This window comes from Condylostylus longicornis, unplaced genomic scaffold, assembly GCF_029603195.1.
Source record: "Condylostylus longicornis isolate FDR11 unplaced genomic scaffold, ASM2960319v2 ptg000107l, whole genome shotgun sequence".
Classification (NCBI taxonomy): domain Eukaryota; kingdom Metazoa; phylum Arthropoda; class Insecta; order Diptera; family Dolichopodidae; genus Condylostylus; species Condylostylus longicornis.
The window spans coordinates 1,076,825-1,101,904 of NW_026578075.1; the positions used below are offsets into that span (position 1 = coordinate 1,076,825).

The 25,080-nt window shown below is 23.6% G+C and overlaps 1 protein-coding gene and 5 non-coding genes across 10 annotated transcripts in view; all 6 read left to right on the forward strand.

Annotated features, from left to right (window-relative positions):
• Positions 1-592: 592 nt before the first annotated feature.
• Positions 593-25,080, forward strand: part of LOC129614253 (myosin heavy chain, cardiac muscle isoform) — a 31,528-nt gene continuing 7,040 nt past the window's right edge. The window contains exons 1-8 of one of the 5 annotated variants that reach the window (XM_055528749.1): positions 593-898; positions 1,255-1,618; positions 18,535-18,910; positions 19,975-20,174; positions 20,251-20,462; positions 20,552-21,506; positions 21,581-21,802; positions 22,006-22,939. In XM_055528749.1, the coding sequence (XP_055384724.1) occupies positions 18,655-18,910; positions 19,975-20,174; positions 20,251-20,462; positions 20,552-21,506; positions 21,581-21,802; positions 22,006-22,939 (2,779 nt within the window). In that variant the 5' untranslated portion in view covers positions 593-898; positions 1,255-1,618; positions 18,535-18,654. Of the gene's footprint in view, positions 899-1,254; positions 1,619-18,534; positions 18,911-19,974; positions 20,175-20,250; positions 20,463-20,551; positions 21,507-21,580; positions 21,803-22,005; positions 22,940-24,929; positions 25,021-25,080 lie in introns of all 5 variants that reach the window. The other 4 variants (XM_055528750.1, XM_055528751.1, XM_055528752.1 and 1 more) reach the window with 4 other exon arrangements.
• Positions 6,530-6,613, forward strand: Trnal-uaa (transfer RNA leucine (anticodon UAA)). The gene has a single exon. It is a non-coding gene; the product is annotated as a tRNA-Leu (tRNA).
• On the forward strand, positions 6,776-6,859 carry Trnal-uaa (transfer RNA leucine (anticodon UAA)). Its single transcript has one exon. It is a non-coding gene; the product is annotated as a tRNA-Leu (tRNA).
• Trnal-uaa (transfer RNA leucine (anticodon UAA)) lies at positions 9,956-10,039 on the forward strand. Its single transcript has one exon. It is a non-coding gene; the product is annotated as a tRNA-Leu (tRNA).
• Positions 10,203-10,286, forward strand: Trnal-uaa (transfer RNA leucine (anticodon UAA)). The gene has a single exon. It is a non-coding gene; the product is annotated as a tRNA-Leu (tRNA).
• On the forward strand, positions 17,495-17,576 carry Trnas-cga (transfer RNA serine (anticodon CGA)). The gene has a single exon. It is a non-coding gene; the product is annotated as a tRNA-Ser (tRNA).

The window sequence follows — 25,080 nt, forward strand, 5'->3', positions numbered from 1 at the left end:
AGAAAATTGAGAACATACGTACAATGAATGTCATGGCCTAGATTTTCTGTCATAATATCGTCTTGCAAACCATTTAATAAATATAGTTACGGTACGGACGAACACCAAAAAAAAAACGATAAACAAAAACTAAATGAGCAAAAATTTGATGTGTTTACAAACAAGAAAATAATGATTAAAAGAAAATTGAAACAAAAACAAACAAGGTGGTTTTTTTATATTTGCAAACACAAAAAAAAACAAAAATATTCAAAAAATATCACAAAAATTTTTACTTGTCGTTTTCTATACATTGCAATTGTATGAGCGCATCAACCCGATCATTATAAAATTAAATTTTTCGAAAATTCAAAAAATTTCGATATTAATTTTTTTCTTACAATTCGAAAAAAAAATTTTTATTTTCTTTTCAAATTTAGAAAATTCAATTCAGTTGAGTACGTGTTTTCCAAATGTTAAGTCGTCAAAGGAAAAAAAAAAAAAAAAAAAAAAACTTAAAATCGAAATATTCAAAAAAAAAATAATCTGAACCTAAAAATAGCATTTTAACAAAAAAAAAACAAAATTTTTTTTTTTTCGCTTCTTGTTCAACTTCAAATTTGTGTACCATATTTCAAAATGCTCATTTAATTAAAAATAAAAAAAAAAAAATTTTTTTTTTTTTATATAACGAAAATTTTTAATTTAATTTTTTTTTTTTCTATTATTTATTTTTATATAAATTAAAAATTAAAAAAAAATAAAAAAATCGCATAATTTTTTCATTTGAAAATCGAAAAGAGAAAAAAAAATTCCCACATAATTGACATATAAAATAAAAAGAAGTCCCGTGAATTTTTTTTTTGTATTTGTGTGCGTGCGTGTGTTAAACACACTAAGTATATGCGGCCGTATATCGGTAAAATTAACAAAAATGAAAAAAAAATTTTTTTGTCTTTTTTTTTTTGTTGTCAATCTATTTTTGAATAAAAGCTAAAAATTTTAAAAATCGCAATTGGAATAAAATGAAAAAAAATATATAAAAAAAATTATTTTAATATTTTGTAAAATAAAATAAAAAAAAAAATTAAATTTTATTTTAAAATTTCTGTTTTAACTGTTTGCAAATCAAATTAAATATTTTATATAAATAAATAAATAAAATATCACAAAAAAAAAATTATTAATAATATTTTTTATTAAATTAATTTTTTTCTTTTTTTAATTCTTCCTTTAATTTTTTTAATTAAAAAACAAAAAAAACCTGATGCACAGAAAATTAAAGATCAACATTATTTATAATTAAAAAAAAAATAATTTTATACAATAAAATAATAATAATAAAAGTTAATAAAAATCACAAAAAAAAAAAATTTTTTTATAAGAAAATTCTTTTATAAATGTTACGCAATAATGAAATAAATATATGGATAAGAAAATTTTTAATAAAATTAAAGTGGAAATATAAATTTTATTTATAACAACAATATAAATATTATAAAAATATAATAATTGTTTTCTATTTTAATTAATGAAATTAAAAAAATTAATTAATATATATATAAAAAAAAAATTAAAAAAAAAAAAATAACAAATAAAATCAATTTTATATTTAAATATACATAGTATTATAAGAAAGGTAAGTACACACATATATATAATTTTAAATGTTTGCATATATAACAGTATATAACAGTATATAACAGTATATAATATGCAAATATGTACGTAACATTTTTATACATTCAGAAGCTTTCAAACTGTAATGAAATTAGTAAATTTTGAATATTTATCTTTTATACGTATACAGCAATTTTTCATGCACAATAATTCATAAAAATAACTGTTATACAGATCAATATTTATCTGTAGTGTGGTAGTGTGCATATTTACAAATGTAAATATAAGAGTAAATTATAAAAAAATATAAATATTTTTAGAAGTTGGAGAGACTTGAAAAAAATAATTATTATTTTAAGTTTATATATTCATCCGAATTATTTGGAATAATTGCAGGATGCCTGTTATACTAAATTTAAAATTCCTGTTATACTAAAATTGAAAAGTCTTTAAATATATTCATACGGCTGTTCAATGTGGGTGTGATATACAACTAATATTTAGAAAGATTTTTAAACTCAGTACTATCGGGTTCGAGATCCCAAAGAAACCATATAGTCTCCTTTAATTATAAAAGTAAATCCTTAGAGAACGTGTAAATCATAAACAAAAATATGGAATATTAATATGGGGTACAATCCTTAATGCATTCAAATCATTATCGAACTCGACATAAATAAATAGCATAAATATCACTAGTTTTCTTTTGAGATCGAAGCATGTTGCGGCGCGATAGCTATAGTTTCCAAGAGAATTGCATAGTCACTAATTTACCAAACTAAATTTTAAACATAAGGTCTTACAAAACGGAGTGGAAAACTTTTTATTAAACAGTTTAGCTGAAATGTTTGTTTTTACTCGTAAATTGTACATTATCATCTCTATCATCGTAACTATAATATTATTTTGTACGTATGCATGCGGATATTTCGGTTTGTCTAAAAAATTTTAGATTAGTATGCGGAAAATTATTGTTTTTAGAATTCTATGCTCTAATATTCTGTTTTTTTCTTTTTTAATGTTTTATTTTTTATGAGGACGCGAGCACCTTTTCATTATTTTAATAATGGGTTTTTTTTATAAAAATAAACAAAAAAATTGTGTATGGTATGTTTTGAAACGATTACAGAATTTTTTATAATAATATCCAAACACTTAATATTATAAAAAGTATTGCCATGGCGTGCTTTTAATTACGCAATTTTTCAAAATATCTTTTGTTTTTATAGTTTTGTACGTAAACGTTTTAATGTATTCATTAATGTATACATAAAGTAAACTATAAAATAATAATAAAAAAATTTAAAATAAATTGGTTTAAGAATTTAGAATTTTTAAAATAATCAAAAACATAAAAAAATACATTGTACATTCTTATCAATTTATAGAACAAAGCGAATTTATAAATTTAACTTTTAAATTAATAGCCGATTTACAATACGTATATGCAGCGAAATCTCAAATTTTAAAAATTTTTCATAAGTTTTTAACTAAAAATATGAAATTTAGTATGAAGAGCATGACCAGACTTGATATTTTTTCTAGCAAAAAATGTCAGGTATACTCGTATAGATAAATTTCTTAAAGAAAAGATTTGACTCCTATAACCGGCCTGTATCTAGACGCACAATGACAACCTGGTTTTTGTAAGAGAATGGTAACGATACGGCATATTTTTTTAAATTGGAGCGCCATCTGAAGTGATACTCGTTGATCATCTTAACAAATCAATGATGATAAGATTATATTGCTAACAATTCATTAAGTGCAACGTGTAATAGTATACTGCATTACTGCAAGCGCCTTCCATCATTGCCACAAAAAAAGAGAAGGCAAAATGTGTGAAAGGCAAAAACTATCATAAACTAAAGAAAAAATTAGTGAATATTAAAGAGCTGTGCCATTAAGTTTATTTTTTTAATGATGACACTAAATTTTTTTCCATATAAAATTAATATACACAATGGCAACTATTTTTGACAGTTCATTTTTAAATTATAACACCAAAATTGAATGATTATAGCATTCACAAAAATGTGAACAATATACCGTAAACAACGGCTTTACGAAACTGTCATATTAAAACAGTTTATAAACGTAATAAGTTTGAGAATCACTGTTTTACATTTTACACTTAAAAATTTATTTTTATCGTTTCAATTTAATACTCATATATGAAAATTTTTAGGTTAAATTTTTTGCGCTGAATTTACATATTATTATTTTTTTTTTTTAGGTTAGATTGTCTGACCAATTTTTTCGCATATTTTATATTTTACACAATACATATACGCACCTCACATACATACGTACACTTTCATATTATTTCGATATTCAATTTTAATAAACCAAATATTTAAGGAGTCATTTGTTTATGATTTCAAATTGGAAAAGTAAAAAGTGTTTAAATATTTTTATTACACAAAACAGTAATAAATCAAAATGTTCTTTTTTTAATAATATATTTTTTTTTTGATTTTTTAAATTTATTTTAAATATTTATTTAATCAAATAAATATAATAAAAACCAGCCATTTTTTACTGTGTCAAATACTTTTGCAATATCGCGCTATTATATGTATACATACACACATGTATAACTAAGTATTTTATGAATTTTATGTAAAGTGTATAGATACTAACACATTCAACAGTTGTTTTCAATGTATTTATAAATTACGGTAATAATTTATATTGGATAATTCAACGAAAAAATACAAAAACTTTATGAGTTAGCATGGTAAGCAATGCAGCGCGGTGAGAATTGGAAAAACTCAAAACGCAAAATCATAACAATATTTTTTTTTTTTGAAAAAAAAATTTTTTTTTGTCGAATTGTTTCTCATGATGGTAAATGAAAAATAAATTATTTACACGTTTTCAACACTTTCACGTCATGTACATTATAGGCATGTATGTATGTATATAAAATTTTTATTAACATTTAGAGCAATATTAAAATTATTTATTATAAATTAATATTTTTATATATTTCAATGTATGTACTTATAGACTAAAATTGTCACTCTTAAATTATTTTTATTTTTTTTTTCGAAAAAAAAATGAGTAATAAAGGTTATAGGCCTTTATTCATTCATAAAAAAAATATTAAAATAAAAAAAAAATTTTTTTTATATTACGTTTTGAATTTTTCGAAGGTCTAAAATAAAATTGTCTGGGATTTTTTTTTAACATTATATTGTTAATAATAATTATCGGCCGGTATACATCTACATTATTTAGTTAGATAAACATATATAATGCAAATACGCATTTAGTTTTGGTAGGTGTGCATTTTTTTACTTAAAAATGAAAATTGCACCCGGTTCGATTAATTAACGTATACTTACGTATAAAGGCATTATTTCTAATAATCGCATAATAAATTATGTACTTGTTTTAATATTTGAATATTTAACAAAATTGTTGGTGATTGTGGAGCATTGAACAGTACGGAGTCTCTGGGTGGTTTCGTCCTCGCAGTAAGTGAGCTAGGAGAAGTCGATTCCCACAACATACTCGAATTTATCAGGAGGTTAGGTCTCGAGAAAGTTCTTTAGGCATAATGAGTGGAAAGGGGAAAAACAATTAGACTGAAAAATGAATTGGCAAACATTTTTAATTAGAAAATTGTAAAATTTTGGACGATAATTGTACAGTCAAACTACTATAGAACGGATCCTATAAGACGAAATTCTCCTTAATACGAACTGTTTTGCTGCACTTTGCATTTGCGTTTAGGTGTCAAAAAAACGAATCTTTCGCGTTGATTGCCTAGAAAACACAAATTCTCCCGAAATTAGCTCGAAGCAAAACAATGTTAATGTAAACCACCTCGTTAACACGAAAAACAATTAAATTCGTTTAAAAATCATTAATTCGTATTTTATATCACGCCTATTCCCTCTAACACAAACTAATTTGAATTAATTAATATGAATGACATTCTAACTAGTGCGAATTGTCTCTATTGTCTCTATTACGAACTAATCTTGTGACAAAATAATGATTTATATAATGGGAGTCGAACTATATAGATTCAAATCTTAATTGTTTACACGTATACACATAGTAAACATCTAAATGTTATACATACATACCATTTATATTGACCCAATTTTTTCAAAATAAAATAAATAATAGATAATTGCTTTTGTTTTTAACAAAGACAATCCTGCACAATACAATACATTTTATGTATTAGCCTTTAATCTCTGACCATCGAATTGAAAAATGTAACAACATTTTTTACATTTCACGATTAACTTTTTACTGTTTGAATAAAAAAAGAGAAATAACTAAAAGCCAAAAAAAAATATATACGAAATTTAATTGAAATAGCCAGAAATTAGACCGAAAATCAAATAAAACTGTACACGTTTCTCATAATCAAAAGGCATGGAAAACAATTCGAATAATACATGCATGATATATGTATAATTATATTTATTGATAGAGCTATGTTGTGTAGCTAAGTTTGTCAGTATCACATATGTATATGCAAGTCCCCACTCCATGAGTCTGTCAAATTACTCACCACAATTTAATTTTTAGCATTAGCTCTGTTAAATCTCAATTTATTAATTGTTAAATTAATAATTTATAACATGATATGATTACAAATTTATAAATGCTTAATGTACCTATTCAATTACCACATATCGGCATGCATAACGAAATAGTTTTCTTTCTTATCACAAAAAGCTTTTATGAATAATATGTTATTAGTATTCAACAACAAATCTTCTTGATAGCTGAACAATATTTTAGTTATTTACCTATATACTACTATTGTACATTATTAATTGCATATACTTACTTGCGTGTGGATACAGAAGTAAAAAACTTACAATAGTGAAAAATAGTGAAAATCAAATAAAACTGCGAGTATTAAAGGTCAATATTAGATTAAAACTCTCGATACTCGGAAGTCAGGTTGGCCGAGCGGTCTAAGGCGCCAGATTTAAGCTCTGGTTCCCAAACGGGAGCGTGGGTTCGAACCCCACACCTGACAAATTTTAATAAAGCAGTTTTTTTTATACCGCAAGTTAGAAAAATAAATTTCTTAATAAATAATAATCCGGTAAACATTATTTTAGACGTTTGCCATGTAATTTTACAATTGCCATCAATACTACATGTATATTATATGTACTAAAACTTTTGATATTTGTGCGTCAGGTTGGCCGAGCGGTCTAAGGCGCCAGATTTAAGCTCTGGTTCCCAAATGGGAGCGTGAGTTCGAACCTTACACCTGACAGAATTAATAAAGCATTTTTTTTACATCGCAAGTTCAAGAACAGTATGTCTATGTCTATGCTTTTTGTCAAGGGAATAAGAATTTATAAAGACTAACATGATTCAAAATAAAAATTCCCACATTTTGTCCGAATTTTGTTAAATTTTCAAAGAGTTCTATACTAATCATTGTTCAAGGCCTCTTAAGAACAAACATTACGACTTTTTCAGATTTTTCTGTTATCTTAACTTCTAGCATACAGTAACGGCATGTATATTTTTTATTTAGATATAGGCGACTTCTTGTTACGGAGGAAAGCGGGTCTTCTTTAAAATAAAAATAAATTTTATTTTAATTGTTGAAGTTTGTTTTATATTTATAGCACACCTATAGGCAATAATTTAGATGGAAAAAACAACTCGCATAAAAAATATCAATGTTTGCATTTCGAATCTATCAGTTCAATATTCAGATTGTTTTCCAGAAAGGATAAAAATAAATTTCTAAAATATCCAAAGTAAATGATAAAAATTTTATTTACAAAAAACAATCAAAATTACAAAAAAAAGAAGCTAAAATTAAAAAAATATTTCTTAAATATTTCATTGCCAATGACAAAAATATCTTGAATATGTATAAATAATTGGCATCGGATAAAGTCTACGTAATTTCTTATAATTTGTTATACAATTTTAGTTTTCAGTATATGTACAAAATTAGAATGTAAATGACCGTTTTACATCATGGCTAAATCAAAATATCCTTTCTCTTATAAAGAATTCAATTACAAAATTCAATTCAATTGTAAGAAAATTTTCAATAATTTTCACAGAAATTTTTCAAATAAATTGAAATTTTATTGAATTAATTTTTAAAAATGGAAAGAAAATGTTCACGCGTTCATTTATGCATCAAGTTTGAAAAATTTGCAAAAAAAAAACATGAGAACAAAAGATATAATAATTATGTATATTTATAAACCGCAATTGGGACATTAAAACATTAGATGAGCCAAAATTTCAAATAAAATTAAATTATAAAATATAGAAAACAATTCAATTGAACAAAGAATGTTTTACAGAAAAGAAACTAAAGTACTTAAAGATAATAAATAAAAAGAAACAAAAAAAAACTATTTAGAACAACAACGATTGTTTCTTATAGGGCCCCATCAAAATAGCTACACATCATGTGTAACACACTAAACACACAATGTTATACAAGTTAAGTTGTATTGAAATTGCAATTGAAACAAGAATTTTAAAATATTATGTCAATACGTATACATATGTATAAGAATATACCTTGGGATTTGCGCATTTTATTATTTTAAAATATATAGTAAAATACTGAGAACTTCCTAAAATTTCCCTAATCCAAACTTTATCACGCAGTGTTTCGGTCATAATACTAAACTTTACAATAATAAAAGAATACGCATTGAGAAAAAATTCATTTTCTAAATAAAAAAAACACATTAAAATTTTTTAATCGTTTGAAGTCAAATAATTCTAATAGAAATTAATTTCCAGAAATATTTTTGAAACTGTTATATTGTGCTATAACTGTTATATTGTTCTATAACTGTTATACAAGTTATTGTTATACTTACAAAAATCAATTTAGAGCCATTTCTGAAGTAATTTATAATATATAGCCATCTCTCAGAATAAATGTGCCTAACAACTCCTTTTAACTATGACTTTGCCTAGTCTAGACGAGTTGAAATGGAAATAAATACCGTCGGGAGTGTTATATACATATATAGAATGTTGTATGCCCTTAAATGGAAAGCTATAAACGTGTGTAAAATATATTATACCAAGAAGAATATAGAATACTTCAATTTAGATGAATATTCACAGTATATTATACTATAACATTCAAGTTCCTACGATATACATACATTTATATCCATTTATTTATAAATTTTATACACGTTTAAAATTAAATTAAATTGAAAGTGTAATAATAAACATTTTAAATTTTTTTTTTTGAGTTTTTAAAAAATGTTCTTTAATCTTATTTATTTATTTATTTTTATTCAATTTAAATGCATGTATATCTTTATAAAATGCTGTTATAACAATGTAAATTATTATTAAATTATAATTAAAGGAGTGTAAGAATAATACGATGATTCATATGAACCTAATTTTTATAGAAATTTATTTTGTATTTCTTGCATTTTAATTAAAATTTGTGCAACTTTTATTATGTTCTGTTCTGTTCGATTTAATCATTAAAAATTTTACAACTTTTTATATTTAAAATAAAAATTAAAAAAAAATTTAAGTGCACATAAAATAATAAACAAACAGAATAACAATCTCATAAGAACAAAATTAAATTAAAAATTTTTTAATTTAGGTTATTTTCTGGGAATTCTTTAAGATTTTCATATTAAATACATTAAAATTCAAAGAAAATTTTTTCTATACTTAAGAAAATTTGTTTTCTTTCGCCATTATTTCATTAATAATTTAGAAAAATTGATATACTCGTATTTTACATATTATATAAGAGTTTTAATTAAATTATTTATTAATATTTTTTGGATTTTTATATTTAATTATACAACTTCACTGTACAATTAAATTTGTACATATATTACAATAATTTTTATTACTTATAAAAATTTTGAAAGTAATAAATTTTCGAAAAAGAAAATTATTCTTATTCTCATGCACCCTTGAACAATCCGAAAATCAAATATAAATACATCGAGTCACTACTGTATTTTATGGAAATGCCTGTTATTTTATCATATTCAATCGCTCAAATAAAACGATAAAATTAATTATTAAAGTCCTAATTTCAATTTTTGCGTACGAAATTTCGATAGTTTCCAGTTAATCAACTGAATCCGAATACGATCACTTTTATAATAGCCAACGCATTACACTATTACATTGTCTAATATATTACAATATTTTGTAATATTATTACATAAAATGATGTTTGAATGGGTTTTGAATATTGTCGCCATTCTAATTTTTATGTTTATTCACAAAACTTGAGAAGAACTGCGTTCTTACACCTAACACGAACAATAATAGCCTACAATTTATTGAGACAATATACTATTATAATTTTTATAATAGCCTTTAAAATATAGTCAGGTTGGCCGAGCGGTCTAAGGCGCCAGATTTAAGCTCTGGTTCCCAAACGGGAGCGTGGGTTCGAACCCCACACCTGACAAATTTATTAAACCATTTTTTTTAAACCGCAAGTTGAAGAAAAATAAATTTGTTAATAAGTATAATACCCGGCAAATGTTATTTTAGACGTTTGCCATGTAATTTTTCCATTACTTTCAACACTGCGTATATATCTAATATACTAAAGCTTCTAATATTTGTACGTCAGGTTGGCCGAGCGGTCTAAGGCGCCAGATTTAAGCTCTGGTTCCCAAACGGGAGCGTGGGTTCGAACCCCACACCTGACAACGGAACCAAAAGTATATTTTTTTTTCAAGTACTTTTAAAAAATAATTTTTATCACCAAAAAACCACAACAATAAAACCATTTCCGGAACAAAAACTTTTTTTTTATTAAAATCTATAAAATTAATTGTTTTATTAAACTCAAATTGGTACATATACAAACATACATTCCTGTTCGACATAATTAAAGACTATAGAGAATAAAATTTAAAAAATTAATTTTTTATTTTATAAAAAAAAATAATTAGTAATTATTTTTAGTGTATATGAAAAACGATTAATAATGCGAATGCCATTAAAAATTTATGCCAAAAAAAAGGTCAACGATCCAACAATATAATAAAATTTATTTCTTATTTTACCTGAATATTTAAAAAATTACAGAAAAAAATAATTTTTCTAAATTAAATTTAGAAGAAGCCGAAAAATTTTTTTTTATTAGTTTCACAATTAAAATTTTCTTAAAAAAAAAAAACAAGTGAAACAGCTAGCTATTTAGAAATCAAAACAAAAAAATATAAGAAAAATTTAAAAGTGTTGCCAAATCTGTCAGACTCTTTAATATTTTCCAAGTATACAAATAAAATATTTTCTGTTTTATTGTTCTTTTTGAAAAATTATGAAGCTTAATTATAAAATAATTTATAGGCGCCATAAAAATTTATTGAATATATTAGGATTGAATTCTTTTACATTTCATTATTTTTCCTATATCAATTTTTATTAGTGGGGATAATAAAAATTACTAAAGATTATTGTAGGAATTTCTTTTTGTATATTTACAAAATTATTTTTATTATAATATTTATGACGCAAATTGGAATGTCTGCCAAATTATACTTTTAAAATGATATCGTTTACATTATAATATCTTTTTAATTAATTAAAAGAAAAATAAAGAAATATTTCTTTTATAGTTTTTACTTACTTTTATAATCATAATATGTTATTTTCAAATTTTTTTAGTTTTTATACACATATTTTAATTAATATTTTCGAAATACCTATGAAGATTATAGATTGTTAATTTTGTACAACCAGGCATAGGGATCTATACCTGTTCGAGGTTTACCCTCTTAATGAACTCGACCACTTTGTAATACCCGGAAAATGGCAATTTCGCTGCCGTGAAAGCAAAGCCCACCAGTAGCACTTCAAATTTGGAAAGATTCACAGGTAATATTAGTGTTGCTACTCCCTCATATCCCGTGATGTGCATTTGTGTCACACCCGATGATTAGTAGCCACCTGCAGGTACACACTGACCTACCAGTTTTTGTACTTGTGTTGCCTGAGTAGATACCTCGTAAAATACGCTAATGAAATCATTATGTCCATCGCTTTGAACCTTAACAATAATGCGGGGCGAGCCCTTACAAGTATGAACAGTGTGATGTACAACAATTTAGAAGTTAATGAAGCGAATAAATTGCGATATATAGAGGCATGCACCTTAATACCTTCTTTCTATATATTTATATTCGAAAAAAATATATTATTTAAGATTTCAAATTATCAATGCTTTACAAATTATTAAAAAAAACTTGAAAAATCTTACAAAAATATTTGATCCTCTTTAAGAACTGCCTTAAGTAACAGGTAACGGTATATTAAATTTTTTTTTATTTAAAAAAAACTTAAATGTATTCTTAAAAATTTATTGTAGTATGTATTCTTTTTTAAGGGAATAATCACTTTTATATTATATACTTAATTTAAAAATTGGTATAACTTAAGTTAAAAAATTTTCAATACAGATGATAAGATGATCAAAATTTATGTAAAATATATGAGCTTAACCCCTACTAATTTATTTATTTACATTAATAAATAAGTGGAGGCGTGTGTTTATTTTTTAAATTACGTACAAATTTATAAAAATTCATATAAGGTAAATAATGAGCACCGCTCTCAAAATATGTTTACATTTTACTCTAAAATGATAAAATATTAGGTTTTTTTTTTAATTAAAAAATATGTAAATTAGATCTAAAAAAAAAATTTGGGTATATATGTTAAATTAAAATAAAATAATGCTGTTGTTTTAAATATTGTAAACAATTAAAAATAAATCATATTAAACATAAATACATAAATATTTTTAGAACTATACTTGCATATACATGGAACATTATCATGTATACATGCACTACTTAAGTATATCAAATAAATAAAATGAAATCTCCAGCTAGAAATTATTATTAATCACTTAGATTTCTCAATCTATTTACATTTTCATAAATATAGGATACATAGAAGTGAACCATACTATTGTATATCGTATATTGTTTGACCTAATTTTTAAATATTAAAAATTGGCCTTGGCCCGAACTTTACACCTACAAAATATAAAAAAAAAAAATTTTTTTTTGTTGTTAAATAACATCGGATTTTATTTATTTTTTTACATTCTCCAAATTTAATAATCATTCATTTAAAAATTACGGGGCTTCATTTATATTAATATATAAAATTTGCTTAGTTAATCGTAGGTGCTTTGAGACAGGACTACAATTAATGGAGCCGCGACTTTAAAAAGGAGAATATTACTTCACATATTATATTTTAGAAATTTGTCTCTATGACTCTATAAATAATTTTCTTAAAATTTTTTAGAAACGATATTCATATTTATGTAAGGCTATTGGGAAAATTTTTCAATATTAAAGATATTTAACTTTTAAATCTCGAAATTACAATCGTTCTTTGATTATTGTATGTATATTTTCATCTCGCGTAGGTATTTATTGAATGACATAACGAACATTTATGTGTATAGGTTTATATTGAACTCATATTTGAATTTTATTAGAGAATATATTATTAACCTAGGTCAGTCGATATATAGACATACATAGATAAAAATATTGTTACTAAAGAGAGCCAATTCAAAAAATTTCTAAAATATATACATACGAGTATAAATAATATTCTTTTGTTATTTTTTATTTTATTCTTAAAAATTTTAAAAACATTTGACTATAAATTAAAATTTTTAAAATTTTAGAAAGTTTATAAAATGTTTTACAATCATAAATAATATATGTGTGTATAAATGTATATATGTATGTACATATGGTATTATGTTTAGAATTTGTGTTTCTTTGATGGAATTTTAATAATAAATAATAAATTTCTAAATAACACGCCTCTAATACATTTATAATAAATGTAATATATTTAAACTGAAAAGAACAAGAGAGATATTGAAACAAATAATTCTAATTTTTCTAAGAATATATTTTACAAAACAGCCTCATATTTTTACCGAATATTTTGGCTTAAGTATATACTGTTGCGATATTTCTAAACAAAATCTATTTAATTGTCGAACAAATGAACCATAATTTTGAATAAACCTGCCATGCCACCTACTATTCGAATAGAAAAGAGAATAGAAAACAGAAAATATTTAGATTTATAAAAAACATATTTTTTATCTACGTGCATATGTACATATTTACACACATTACGCACACTATGAAACTGTACCAACGTACAAAAAAGTAGCCGTTTAAAATTTCCTTTGTTTTTGTTTTTTTTTTTTTGCTATTCTGAAAAATATCAAAAAAAAATTTCATTTTTTAATGGAAAATTGCCAAACGGAAAAAGTCTCTGTTTATGAAATGTTAAAAAGAAAAAACCAAAAATTAAAAAATATTTTTATTTCTGACGTTTTTATTTTCCTAACCTAACAAATTTTCTCTACATATTAACATATTATCTATGGCTAATATTCATAAGAATACAAAAATGAAACAAAAAAAAACACAATACTTTACAAAATTTATTATCATGCAAAATACTGTTGTTACACTTCACTTGTTTACACACATTCAGTTCATTTATTCAAGATATTACATACATTACTTCAAAGGAACTTTAAAATGAGAAGGCGATCAAACCAATTTGCGGACGCGAGTTCAATATTAATAAGCAATATTTATTTTGTAAATAACCCTCAAATAGGGTATCTAACATTCTGAGTGCCAATTTATTTATTAATTATAAATTTTTTCATTGCCTTTATAACTCTCTAAGATCTCAATATACGGTAATTTAGTTCGGTAGATGTTCATGCAAATACTAATTTAAGTTGAAAACAGAATAAGAGCGATTTTCCGCAGCGAAATGTCAGAATTCATAAACATATAATCAATACACAATATACATAAGTGGCACTGGCCAGTTTCAAGCGAAATTACAACAGCTGCGCATTTAAGGGCTGTCGGTAAAATAGGCTAAAATCCTATTGGTATTTTATAGCAAATACTGCACAATTGATTTTACCGTCCCGCTATTGTTTTGAGTTAGCAACGATAATCGTCCGTCGTTGCCGTTTGTCGATTTAGTTCGGTAGATATTCTTACAATAAGTTCGGTAGATGGCTTTGCATTTTGATGAAGAAAACAATTATAGAAATATAGGAATTTTAAAGATCTACTCAAAAAACCGAAAATTTATGCCATCATACTTTTGAACAGCACTATGTAAAAAAAGTGATAAAAATATTTTCATTATATTTTGTTACCATTTTTTAAATTTCTTATGAATATTTTAAATGAAAATATAATATAGAACAATTGAATTTAGAACAAAAAAAAAAAATAAAAAGGGATGACATTAAATTACCTAACACCAAATTTATTGGATTATGATTCAGGAAATGAATTTCTTTTTCATAAAATATTAAATATTTGGTGTATATATATATATATATATATACACCAAATTTATAGACATATATATATATATGTCTATGCATTTTTATATGAAATATATTATGTATTCATAGTACTGTATCACATGTAACAAATCAAGATTTATTGCTGTTGAATAATCTCATCATTAAAATAGTGTATGTAGGTATGAAATTGAATAATAAAAATTAAAAATATTTGGTGCTGGTCCGTGACATCAAATCAAATTAAATCTTATTGAAATTCTTTATTTTATATTACACATTTTGTAATGTTTAAAGTAAAATTTTATTTAAAAAAATGTGAACTACATAAACGTATCTAAAATATTTATGTAAAAGTATCGATGTAAAATATTTTTATGCGACTGCCCTGATTTTACATAAATAGAAAAATAACGGAATCACAAAGATTAAAGGAAATTTTATCACAATTTTTTTTTTATATTTTAAATATTTTTCCATTTTCTTATAGATACGTAAGCTAAAATTAGTCATAAACATTAAAAATATCAGAAATTAAATAAAACTCTATAGAATTGAAAAAGTCACTTCAATGCCATCTACTGGAGAAATTTGTAACTACTCGTCTTAAGTATTTTAAGTAATAAACACCATCCGGTATAATTGCTAAATTTATATGTTCCAAATTAGGCTCCTTCCCGCAAAAGGATCGTCATTTGACGCGTCCAAAATGGCGGTAACAATCTAAGTATTTCATCGTCATAACTATCATAAACTTGTTGCTTGTCATTTGATTTGGATTTATGTTACGGATGTATTTACTTTTATAACAATTCTAATCTTCATGATAATAACATTAAAATAAAGGAATGGCTCCATCTAAAATATTTTAATTAAATTTTTTTAAGATAATACTTACGAAGTATTGTCTCGAAATATTCATTGATTATCGTTGAATTTCAAATAACTACTAAAAACGAACCTCTATAATAACACAAAATCATAAAAAAGAAAAAAGTTACCCGGTTTGGCAATCATTTACGATCATTTTGACATAGCGACGCCGAACACTTTACTGTCAAATGACGATCATTCCCGAAGTAGGATGTTGTTACAATCTTTTAATAAAACACAAAATCATATTGTGTCTCTATGATTTTATAAGTACAAATTTTTTGCAAAAAAATATCATGACAATTACTTAGAACGTGAACAAAATTTTTAAAAATCTCACTTTTTAACATAACAAGCATTATGTTATATATCTAGCCACACTCAAAGAGTATATAAAACAATAGAATGTCCAAAATATTTTAAATGTTAAAGTATTTTAATAGAATGTGTTGGAATTTTATAAAATAAATAAAAATCATTAAAAGTATACGCAAAATCATGATTACTCACAAGTATAAAATTAAATAAATATTATATTAAAAATGTATAAGTATACACAAAAATTTAACTGTATATCTTTAAATTTATTATATTTTTTAATATACTTATACTTCTTCAATAAATATAATACCGAAGAAATTATTTTGATATTTTTAAATATTAGTCTTTTTTAAATATTTAAAATTTCAAGGTTAATTAAAGGAAAATTGTTATACAACTTGTAAATGTATATGAATGTAAAAATTGTATTATAAATAAAACCAAATTAATTATGTACTTAATTCAAAAAAGGGAAAGTAACTTAAAGGAGAAGAACACAATTACTTATGTATACTTGCATAAAAATAAATTATTGAATTTTTACTATACAGATTTCCAGTTATTAATAATAACTTTTCTACCTATAAATTATAATGATTATCGCTTTTTTAAATTGACCGTGAAAATCCATGACACATTCGATAAATTTCAATGACGTTATACATCACCTGTTGCCATATTCACAAGATTATTATACAAAAATAATTTTATTTGCAAATTATTTATAATTTCTTGTTTAGTTAACTACAAAAGAAGAAACCTTTGCAAATACTATAGAGAATTCTATAAAGTGATAAATATAAAATATTTTAAATCTGAGAATATAAGCCAAATTCACTAATACTATTTTATATTTATATTATTCTATTCCTTCCCATATATTTAAATTATAATATATTTTTTTTTCTAAATTTAATTATTAATCCATATAACACTTACCTTTGAAAGGTTCAGCTTATATTAATTCCACAATGTGTATTCTACAACGTCCCTTTTAACATAAGTGCTGATTTGCATGACACTATCTCTATTATTATCGAAAATTGGGCATCAAGTTTCGCGCCAAAATTATACAATTCACAAAATTCTATATTATTTTTCACTTTAACAAAAATCATTTACTTAATCGAATTTTAGAATTTAAATTAAAATTTATACAATTTTCAAGACTGTTTTGATTTGGATACCCGTTCAAAAATCAATTATATTGTATGTATATTAGTTTTTGTTTTTTTTTAAATTAAATTAGAATATTAAATTATTTATTAATTCAAAATTTTATTACAAGCATATATATGTATAAACTTACATTTTGCAATAAGGATTCCCGTGGCTGTGGTGTCCGAGTGGTTAAGGAGGTGGACTCGAAATCCACTGGGCTTTGCCCGCACAGGTTCGAATCCTGTCCACAGCGATATTTATATATTTTACTTAACTCAATTTATTAAACTTTTTTTTTTGGTCAAAGTATTTTTTCTTTAAGTTTTTTTTTATTTTTGTTAATTTGTTGATCCTTTTTCAATAAATTAAAATAATTTTATTATTTTCTTGCTCACATATTTTGTAAATCAATGTATGCATGTATAACAACATGCATTATAAGTATAACAATACACTCAAACGTAGAGTTGTATTTATATATAAACAATATTTATGTATATCCTTAGAAATATTTTAGAATCCTTAGAAATTTTTTATTTTTACTATTTAACATAAGTAATATTCTTTTTTAAACGATATCAAATGCGGTTTTTATTTTTGTGAAAAAGAATAATATTTACATTATATACACATACATTATATTATGCTTTTATATATTATAAAGTATTTTTTACGTACATGTGCACTAGAAAGTACATTATATTAAACGGTAATTTCATATTAATTCAACAATTTATAAGCAATTTAAAGGAATATGACATTTCACGCCTCTAAAAAAAATAATTTAGAAAAGTATCTAAAACAGATCGCTGTATTGTATGGCAATTCCGTTATACAGGAAAATAAAAACTGACCTTAATGAATGTTTTCCATATAAGAATAAGAATTCATCTACTGGAGGAAATGTGCGTAACTATTTTCCTCCCAATAATTACTTTATTTTTTGTTGTAAGTGTAAAGTGTGCAATCGGCTTAAACGGAGCCCCATAATAAGTCATGTCAATTTTAAACGTAAAATACAAGTAGACTACTCAATAACAAAGTATCTTGTACATGAAACTGTTTGCGAAAACCGGCTTTAATATATGTACAATCCTCCTATTCAATTACAATTTATTTAAAAATTTAATTTGTTTTACATTTAAGAATATTAAGTTTAAATTATTTTAAAAAATTAATGTTTCTAATTTATTTTTCTTTTTCTTTTTCAGAAACTCATCTATACAAAAATAAAAATTTTTATAAAGTTCGTTTTTTTTTTACTTTTAAATAAAAAAAAAATTTTTACACATTATTTGTACGTGAACATCCAAAAAAAAAATTATTTCAAAATGCATCGTATGTATCCAATGTCAAAAGGTGATCAATTATGTCCATTAGGATTTCATCCGCAAGTAAGATGGCCAACACGTTGTAAAAGATGTTTTCGTGATTATAAGGAGCATGGTGGCAAAAGTCGTGCTGATGAAGCAGTTGCTGCATCATCACCAAATATATCAGATGCTAGTTCAATATCACGTTCACAACGTTCTTGGACATCAACACAAAATCTTTCTAGTGCTGATACAAATAGTAATGGTGATATTGGTAAGTGTTCGTTGTCTAATATAATATAAAAACAAAAGAAAAGAAAAAAAAAATTAAAAACCAAAATATAGCGCGTATGTTTTAAAATAGAGTAGAAAATTTATTTTAAAATTTTCATTGAAATTATTTTTTTTTTTTTTAGTGCGATTTTAGTGATAATTTTTAAAATTTTATTTAAACACACTTTTATTTAGTCATATAATTCTAGTGAATGTTCTAGTTTTTTTAATTATTTTCACTTTTAAATTTTTTGAATGAAATTAAATTTCATACTTATTTTTATTCTTTCTGTATTCTTTTTTTCAATTTTAATTTTTTAATGTAGAAAATTTTTATAAATTATAATTTTTCTATCACTTTTTTTTTGTTTACTCTATTATTATAAAATCTATATAAAGATTTCTGCACTAATTTTAGTACTTTCTTTTTTTTTATTTTTATTTTAAATATTACATTTGCCATCTTTAACTTACATATTTGCCATCTCTATATAACTATTATATAATATTATGTGTTATCTTTGAATCAACATAAATCTTTTGTGTAAAATAATTGTACTACATTATCTTTGTTTTGTATACTACTTTAAATTTAATTGAATTTACTTTAATTATATAAACAATTTGTTTTTTTTTTGTGATACAATTGAAAAATTATTGCTTTAATTATTTTATTATTATATAACAAACACTTATATATTGTTGATGTATTGTTTACTGATTGTTTATTTATTGCTAAAATACAAACAAACATTTAATGTATACAAAAACAAAATTAAATTGAAAAATAAATTCAAATCAAATTGTCATCGTAAAAAAAAATATGAATCGCAACAACTAACAACTGCATTAATAATCAACAAAAATATTAAAAAAAAAAAAAACAAAAAACATGTATTTTGTGTTGTAAATCGCTGCATCATACACGCCGTCGCCCGCCACATAATGTTGTTAATTACACAATATATACGATTGCTGCCTAACGCTGAAAACAAAAAAAAATTGTTAAATTTTTTGAAAATTAAATAAATAAAATTTAAAAAAAAAAACAAAAACTGACAATAGTTGTTCACTATAACATAGAATTACGTAAAAGACCAAGTTCATGGAATTCAACTCCAGACTTAGATGAAAAATCAGCAAACAACAATAATAAAAGCACAACAACTACAAATAATAGCAGCAATCAATCAAATGACGTTAATGTTTCTGTCAAACTTCAACTACCAAATAGGAGGCATACCACAATCATTGATACAAAAGAAGTATAAGCTAAAAAAAAAATTATTAAAATCATTTTTTTAAATTTGTTTTACATATTTAATGTCATATACATTTTAGTTAGAAGAAAGTTTATCAAAAGAAAGACCGCCAGTACCACCAACAAGATCATCGTCTTCATCGGCAGTCAAAGAAGATATTGTTATATTAAAATCTGATTCACTAGCGGAACGAGTTAGAAAAATGAATTTATTAAAAAAACAAAATAGCCAAGAAAGAGAAGCAAGCCGAGAAAGAAGTAGAGAACGAAGTCTACCAAAGAAAGTTGAAAAGTAATTCGATTTCTATTTAATATTAAATTATACATTTTCTTATCTTCGTAAAAAATAGTTGAAAATTTTAAAACCACTTTCCTTTTTAGGGAGAAATCACCAGTAAAAGAAAAATCACCGGTTTCAATTCCAGAACCACCACCACCTAGACCGGATCGTGATGCAAAGAAACGTTTATCATTACCAGTAGAATCTTCTTTACCACCGATTAAAAAAATTGAAACACCCAAAAAGAAAGAAATTACATTAACGAAAAAGACAACAGTGATTACAGCTGCAGCAAATAATCATGAAGAAACAATTAAAAAAGATGTTCAATTTTTAATGCAAATTAAAGACAAAAATTTAGAAAGAAAAAAGAAACAAGATGATTTATCATCAATAACAACTGAATCAACTGATACAACAATTGTTGCAGCATCTGATTATCATTTAAAAGAAGAAATAAAACAATTACAAGAAGATTTAGCATCAATGAAAGCACGAGCTGAAAAAGCTGAACGCGAAAAAAGTGATTTATTATTACGACGTCTTGCATCCTTAGATACAACAACAAATCGTACAGCTGCCTCTGAAGCATTAAAATTACAAGAAAAAGTTAATGAATTAAAAAATCAAGTAGATGAATTAAAAGAAGACAAAAAGAGTTTAAATACTAAATTAAAACAATTAGAAACAAGATCATCAAAATCATCAGAAGATGATTTACGAAAAAAATTAAAAGCTGCCGAACAATTATGTGAGGAATTAATGGATGAAAATAATAAAGTGAAAAGAGAATTAAGAGGTGTTGAACAAGAAATGGATGAAATGCATGATAGTTTTCGTGAGGATCAAGCATCCGAATACACAAATTTGAAGAAAGAGCTAGAAGCACAAACGAAAAATTGTCGTATACTTAGTTTTAAGCTAAAGAAGTCTGAAAGAAAAATAGAAACTTTAGAACATGAAAAACAACAGCATTCCTCAATTGATTTGGCAAATAAAGTTAAAATATTAGAAAATGATTTAAAATTAGCTAATGAACTTTCAAGGAGATTACAGGTGTTTAATATTTTTTTTTTTTAATTAACATTAAAAAATCATATGATATTATATAAATATAAAAAATTTTTTAGGCTGAAATCGATCAAAATAGTAAAACTCCTGGTATTATTAAAAAAGCACCAATTTTAGCAACAATCGGTAAATCAACATCTGCTGACAGCGGACGTCATACGAGGGCTTCATTAACACGTGGTGGATCACAAGAAGATCCTGAACAAATACGCCGTGATCTACAAGATTCTTTAGAAAGAGAAGCAGATTTAAAAGAACAATTGAAATTTGCTGAAGAAGAGGTTTGTAATATCATGCACAATTTAAATTTACATAGGGTACTTACGATGTTAAATCGATTTTTTTTCCAATATATTTATTTATTATACATTTTATCTTTTACACAACACACAAACATTTACATACACTTTTTTTTTTATATACATTAAAAAATATTATTGTATTTGATAAAATGATAAAAAAAAATATAAAAATTTATATTTAGAGTCGTAGATTAAGGCAACGCCGAAAAATATCAATTAGATTACCACAAGAAAATCGTGGTGTTCAAACTGAAGAAGTTGGTTTACTTTTAATTCCAACTGGAACTCAAACATATAATAATGACTTTAATGATATCAATTATTCAGATTCTAATAATAAAACTATGATATTAAATAAAAAAGAAACATGTGATGTATCAATAGAATGTGATATTTTAAGGTATTATAATAATGATAATAAAAATATGATTGATGTATCGATTAATACTGATGGTATAAAAGAAATTGAAAAAATTGATAATTCAATAAATACAGATTATATTGAAAAGATTGATGTTTCTATCGAAACAGAAAATAATGATATATTTTATAATTTAAACAAAATTATTGAAAAAGTTGACAAATTATCAATTAATAATAATAATAATAATAATGATCTGCAATATAATAACGATCAAACAGAAAGCGATCATGAATCTAATATGATTTTACCAATAAATTCTAATAAAAATCATAATTATATTGAGAAAAAAGATGCATATACATTTACTGATGAAAGTTATATTACTTTAACAACTCAAACAATTGAAGATATTAATGATGAAAGTTTACAAGAATTAATTTTAACTAAAACTGAAATACGCTCAGTTAGTAGCGTTTATACACAAACTGATGATATTAATAATTATCATAATAATGATAATAATATTAATAATGATAATACAATTATTCATAAAGAAAATAATATGAATGATGATATTTCAAATAAAGAATTATTAGATAAAATAAAATTAAATAAAACAATATTTAATGATGAAAATAATATTATAAGAGAACCAAGCCCAATGGCTTCATCTGGATTATTCGGTGTTGCAAAATCAGTGGGATTTTTCTTCCCAAAATGTATTTCAGAAGCTTTAGTATTTGCTACAACAGGTATTATCTAAAATTCAAAAGTAAAAAAAAATTGGTTTACTTTATATAATTTACCTTATACATATAACATTTTCGTAATAATATACTTATGTGTTCAGTATATATATTTATACAATAATGCGAACAAAATAAAATTTTATATAATATTATTAAAATAAATAAATGATAATTATCCAATGCCAAAAAGCAAATTTACATAGTTTATAGCTAATATAGATTGTAGATAACCTTTTTATTTTTAATTCAATATTTCCTATATTATGATTTTATAAATATAATATTATTACAATATTCAAGAGCTGAATTAAAATAAAACCTATTTATATTGTATAATTACAAATTTTACACTTTTTAACAAATTTTTTGTAAATTTGTCGGAGAATAATTAAAGATCAAATACGATAATTATTATCAACGGCATTTAATTAAAGTAATAATAACAGTACTTATTATTATAACAGTAATAATAACAGTACTTATTATAATAACAGTAATAAATATTTTGTTAACAATATTATAAATAACAGTAAAACCAATTATGCAAAATAAAATATGGATAACAAAAAAAATTCGAAAAGTAGAAATAAAACTTTTATTTTTACAAATTTTTAATACAAAAATTACAACACTATTATTTCTTTTCTTTTACATTTTCTGTCATTTATTAAAAATTTTAATATGACTTTATATACTTTCGATATTTTATATCAAATTTAATTCATCATTATAAAATATTATAAAATTCGTCTAAATTTTATGCGACTTTAATTAAAAAACGTAATTTTATAATATTAACCTCTTTACTTCTCTACGAATGTAGTACGCATGCAGAAACATTAAACTATGAAACACAAATTATTGAAGTTTGTCGTATGTGGTTATACATAATATATTAAGAAGTAATATAAAATTTTGTAGTTTTATCTGATATTCACCATAAGTTCATGTGTAATTTAATGATTATATTTTATATTCACCACTTCTTCAATAACGGAATTATACATATTTTTATATTGCATTTTAATCTCTGAAAGAATAACAAAATTCAACTTTATAATATTATACCTAGAACATAATATATTATAATTATAAATTATTATTAGCTATATTTACACTACGACTCTTTCACCAACGGTTAACACATGTACTATAAAATAATTTTGTGTTTTATTGAAAATAGCATGTATGTAAAACATTGACGCAAAAGTCTTTGTCAAATCACTGTTTTGATAGATTAAATTTCGCGTAGAAACTCTCTGCAATTTTTTTTTTAGAAAAATACTTTAAAATTTTACAATTTCAAGTACTTAAAAAAATATATATTACTTTTTATTTAATTTTTTATGTGAAAATTTTAATACCTAAGAATAAAGTGTAACATGAAGAATATTAACTGATTTAAGAAAGAGTGACAGTATTAACTAAAAAAAAGTCTACCAATTTTTCCTATGCAATAAATACTACACAGAAATTATCTGTGGTGACTTCCGAAAAATTATTTTTTCGTATTTGCAAGATCTATTATGTTATAAGCTTTTTTCTGCTACTATTTATTTTTACATTTTGACTTCATTCTGTTACTCTTTTTTCTATTCTTACTCTTTAATTATTATTTATAGAGTTTTATAGATTCTTTATTTTAGTCAATACTGTTACAATTTAAAAAATAATTTAAACTGTCAAATTCTGACAGATAAAATTTTCTATTTCAAGCTAATTCTGATACTAAAGTAAAATTATGTTACAGACATGCGACAACACTTATATAAGTCAGTTTAAATTTCTTTAAATTAATACACAAAAGTTCCAAAAGTAAAAAGGTTAATCATATTTAATATTTAAAAATAAACATTCCAACATTTTCATAAAATATTTTATTATTTAAAAAAAATAAATAAATTTAATTAAATTTTCAAAAATCACAAACAAATCAAAAAAAAAACCAAAAAAAAAAAAAACGAAACAAAAAAAATTTTTAATAATTTTTCAGGCTGATAAAATTATAAAGAAAGCAAGAAGGTTGGAAGATGAAAATGAATCATTGATGATGCAGTTGAGAAAAATGGCATTACGATATGGAAGTATGAATTCTTACTTATACTTTTTTTTTTTTTTGTTCTTAAATTTACATACTACACTTT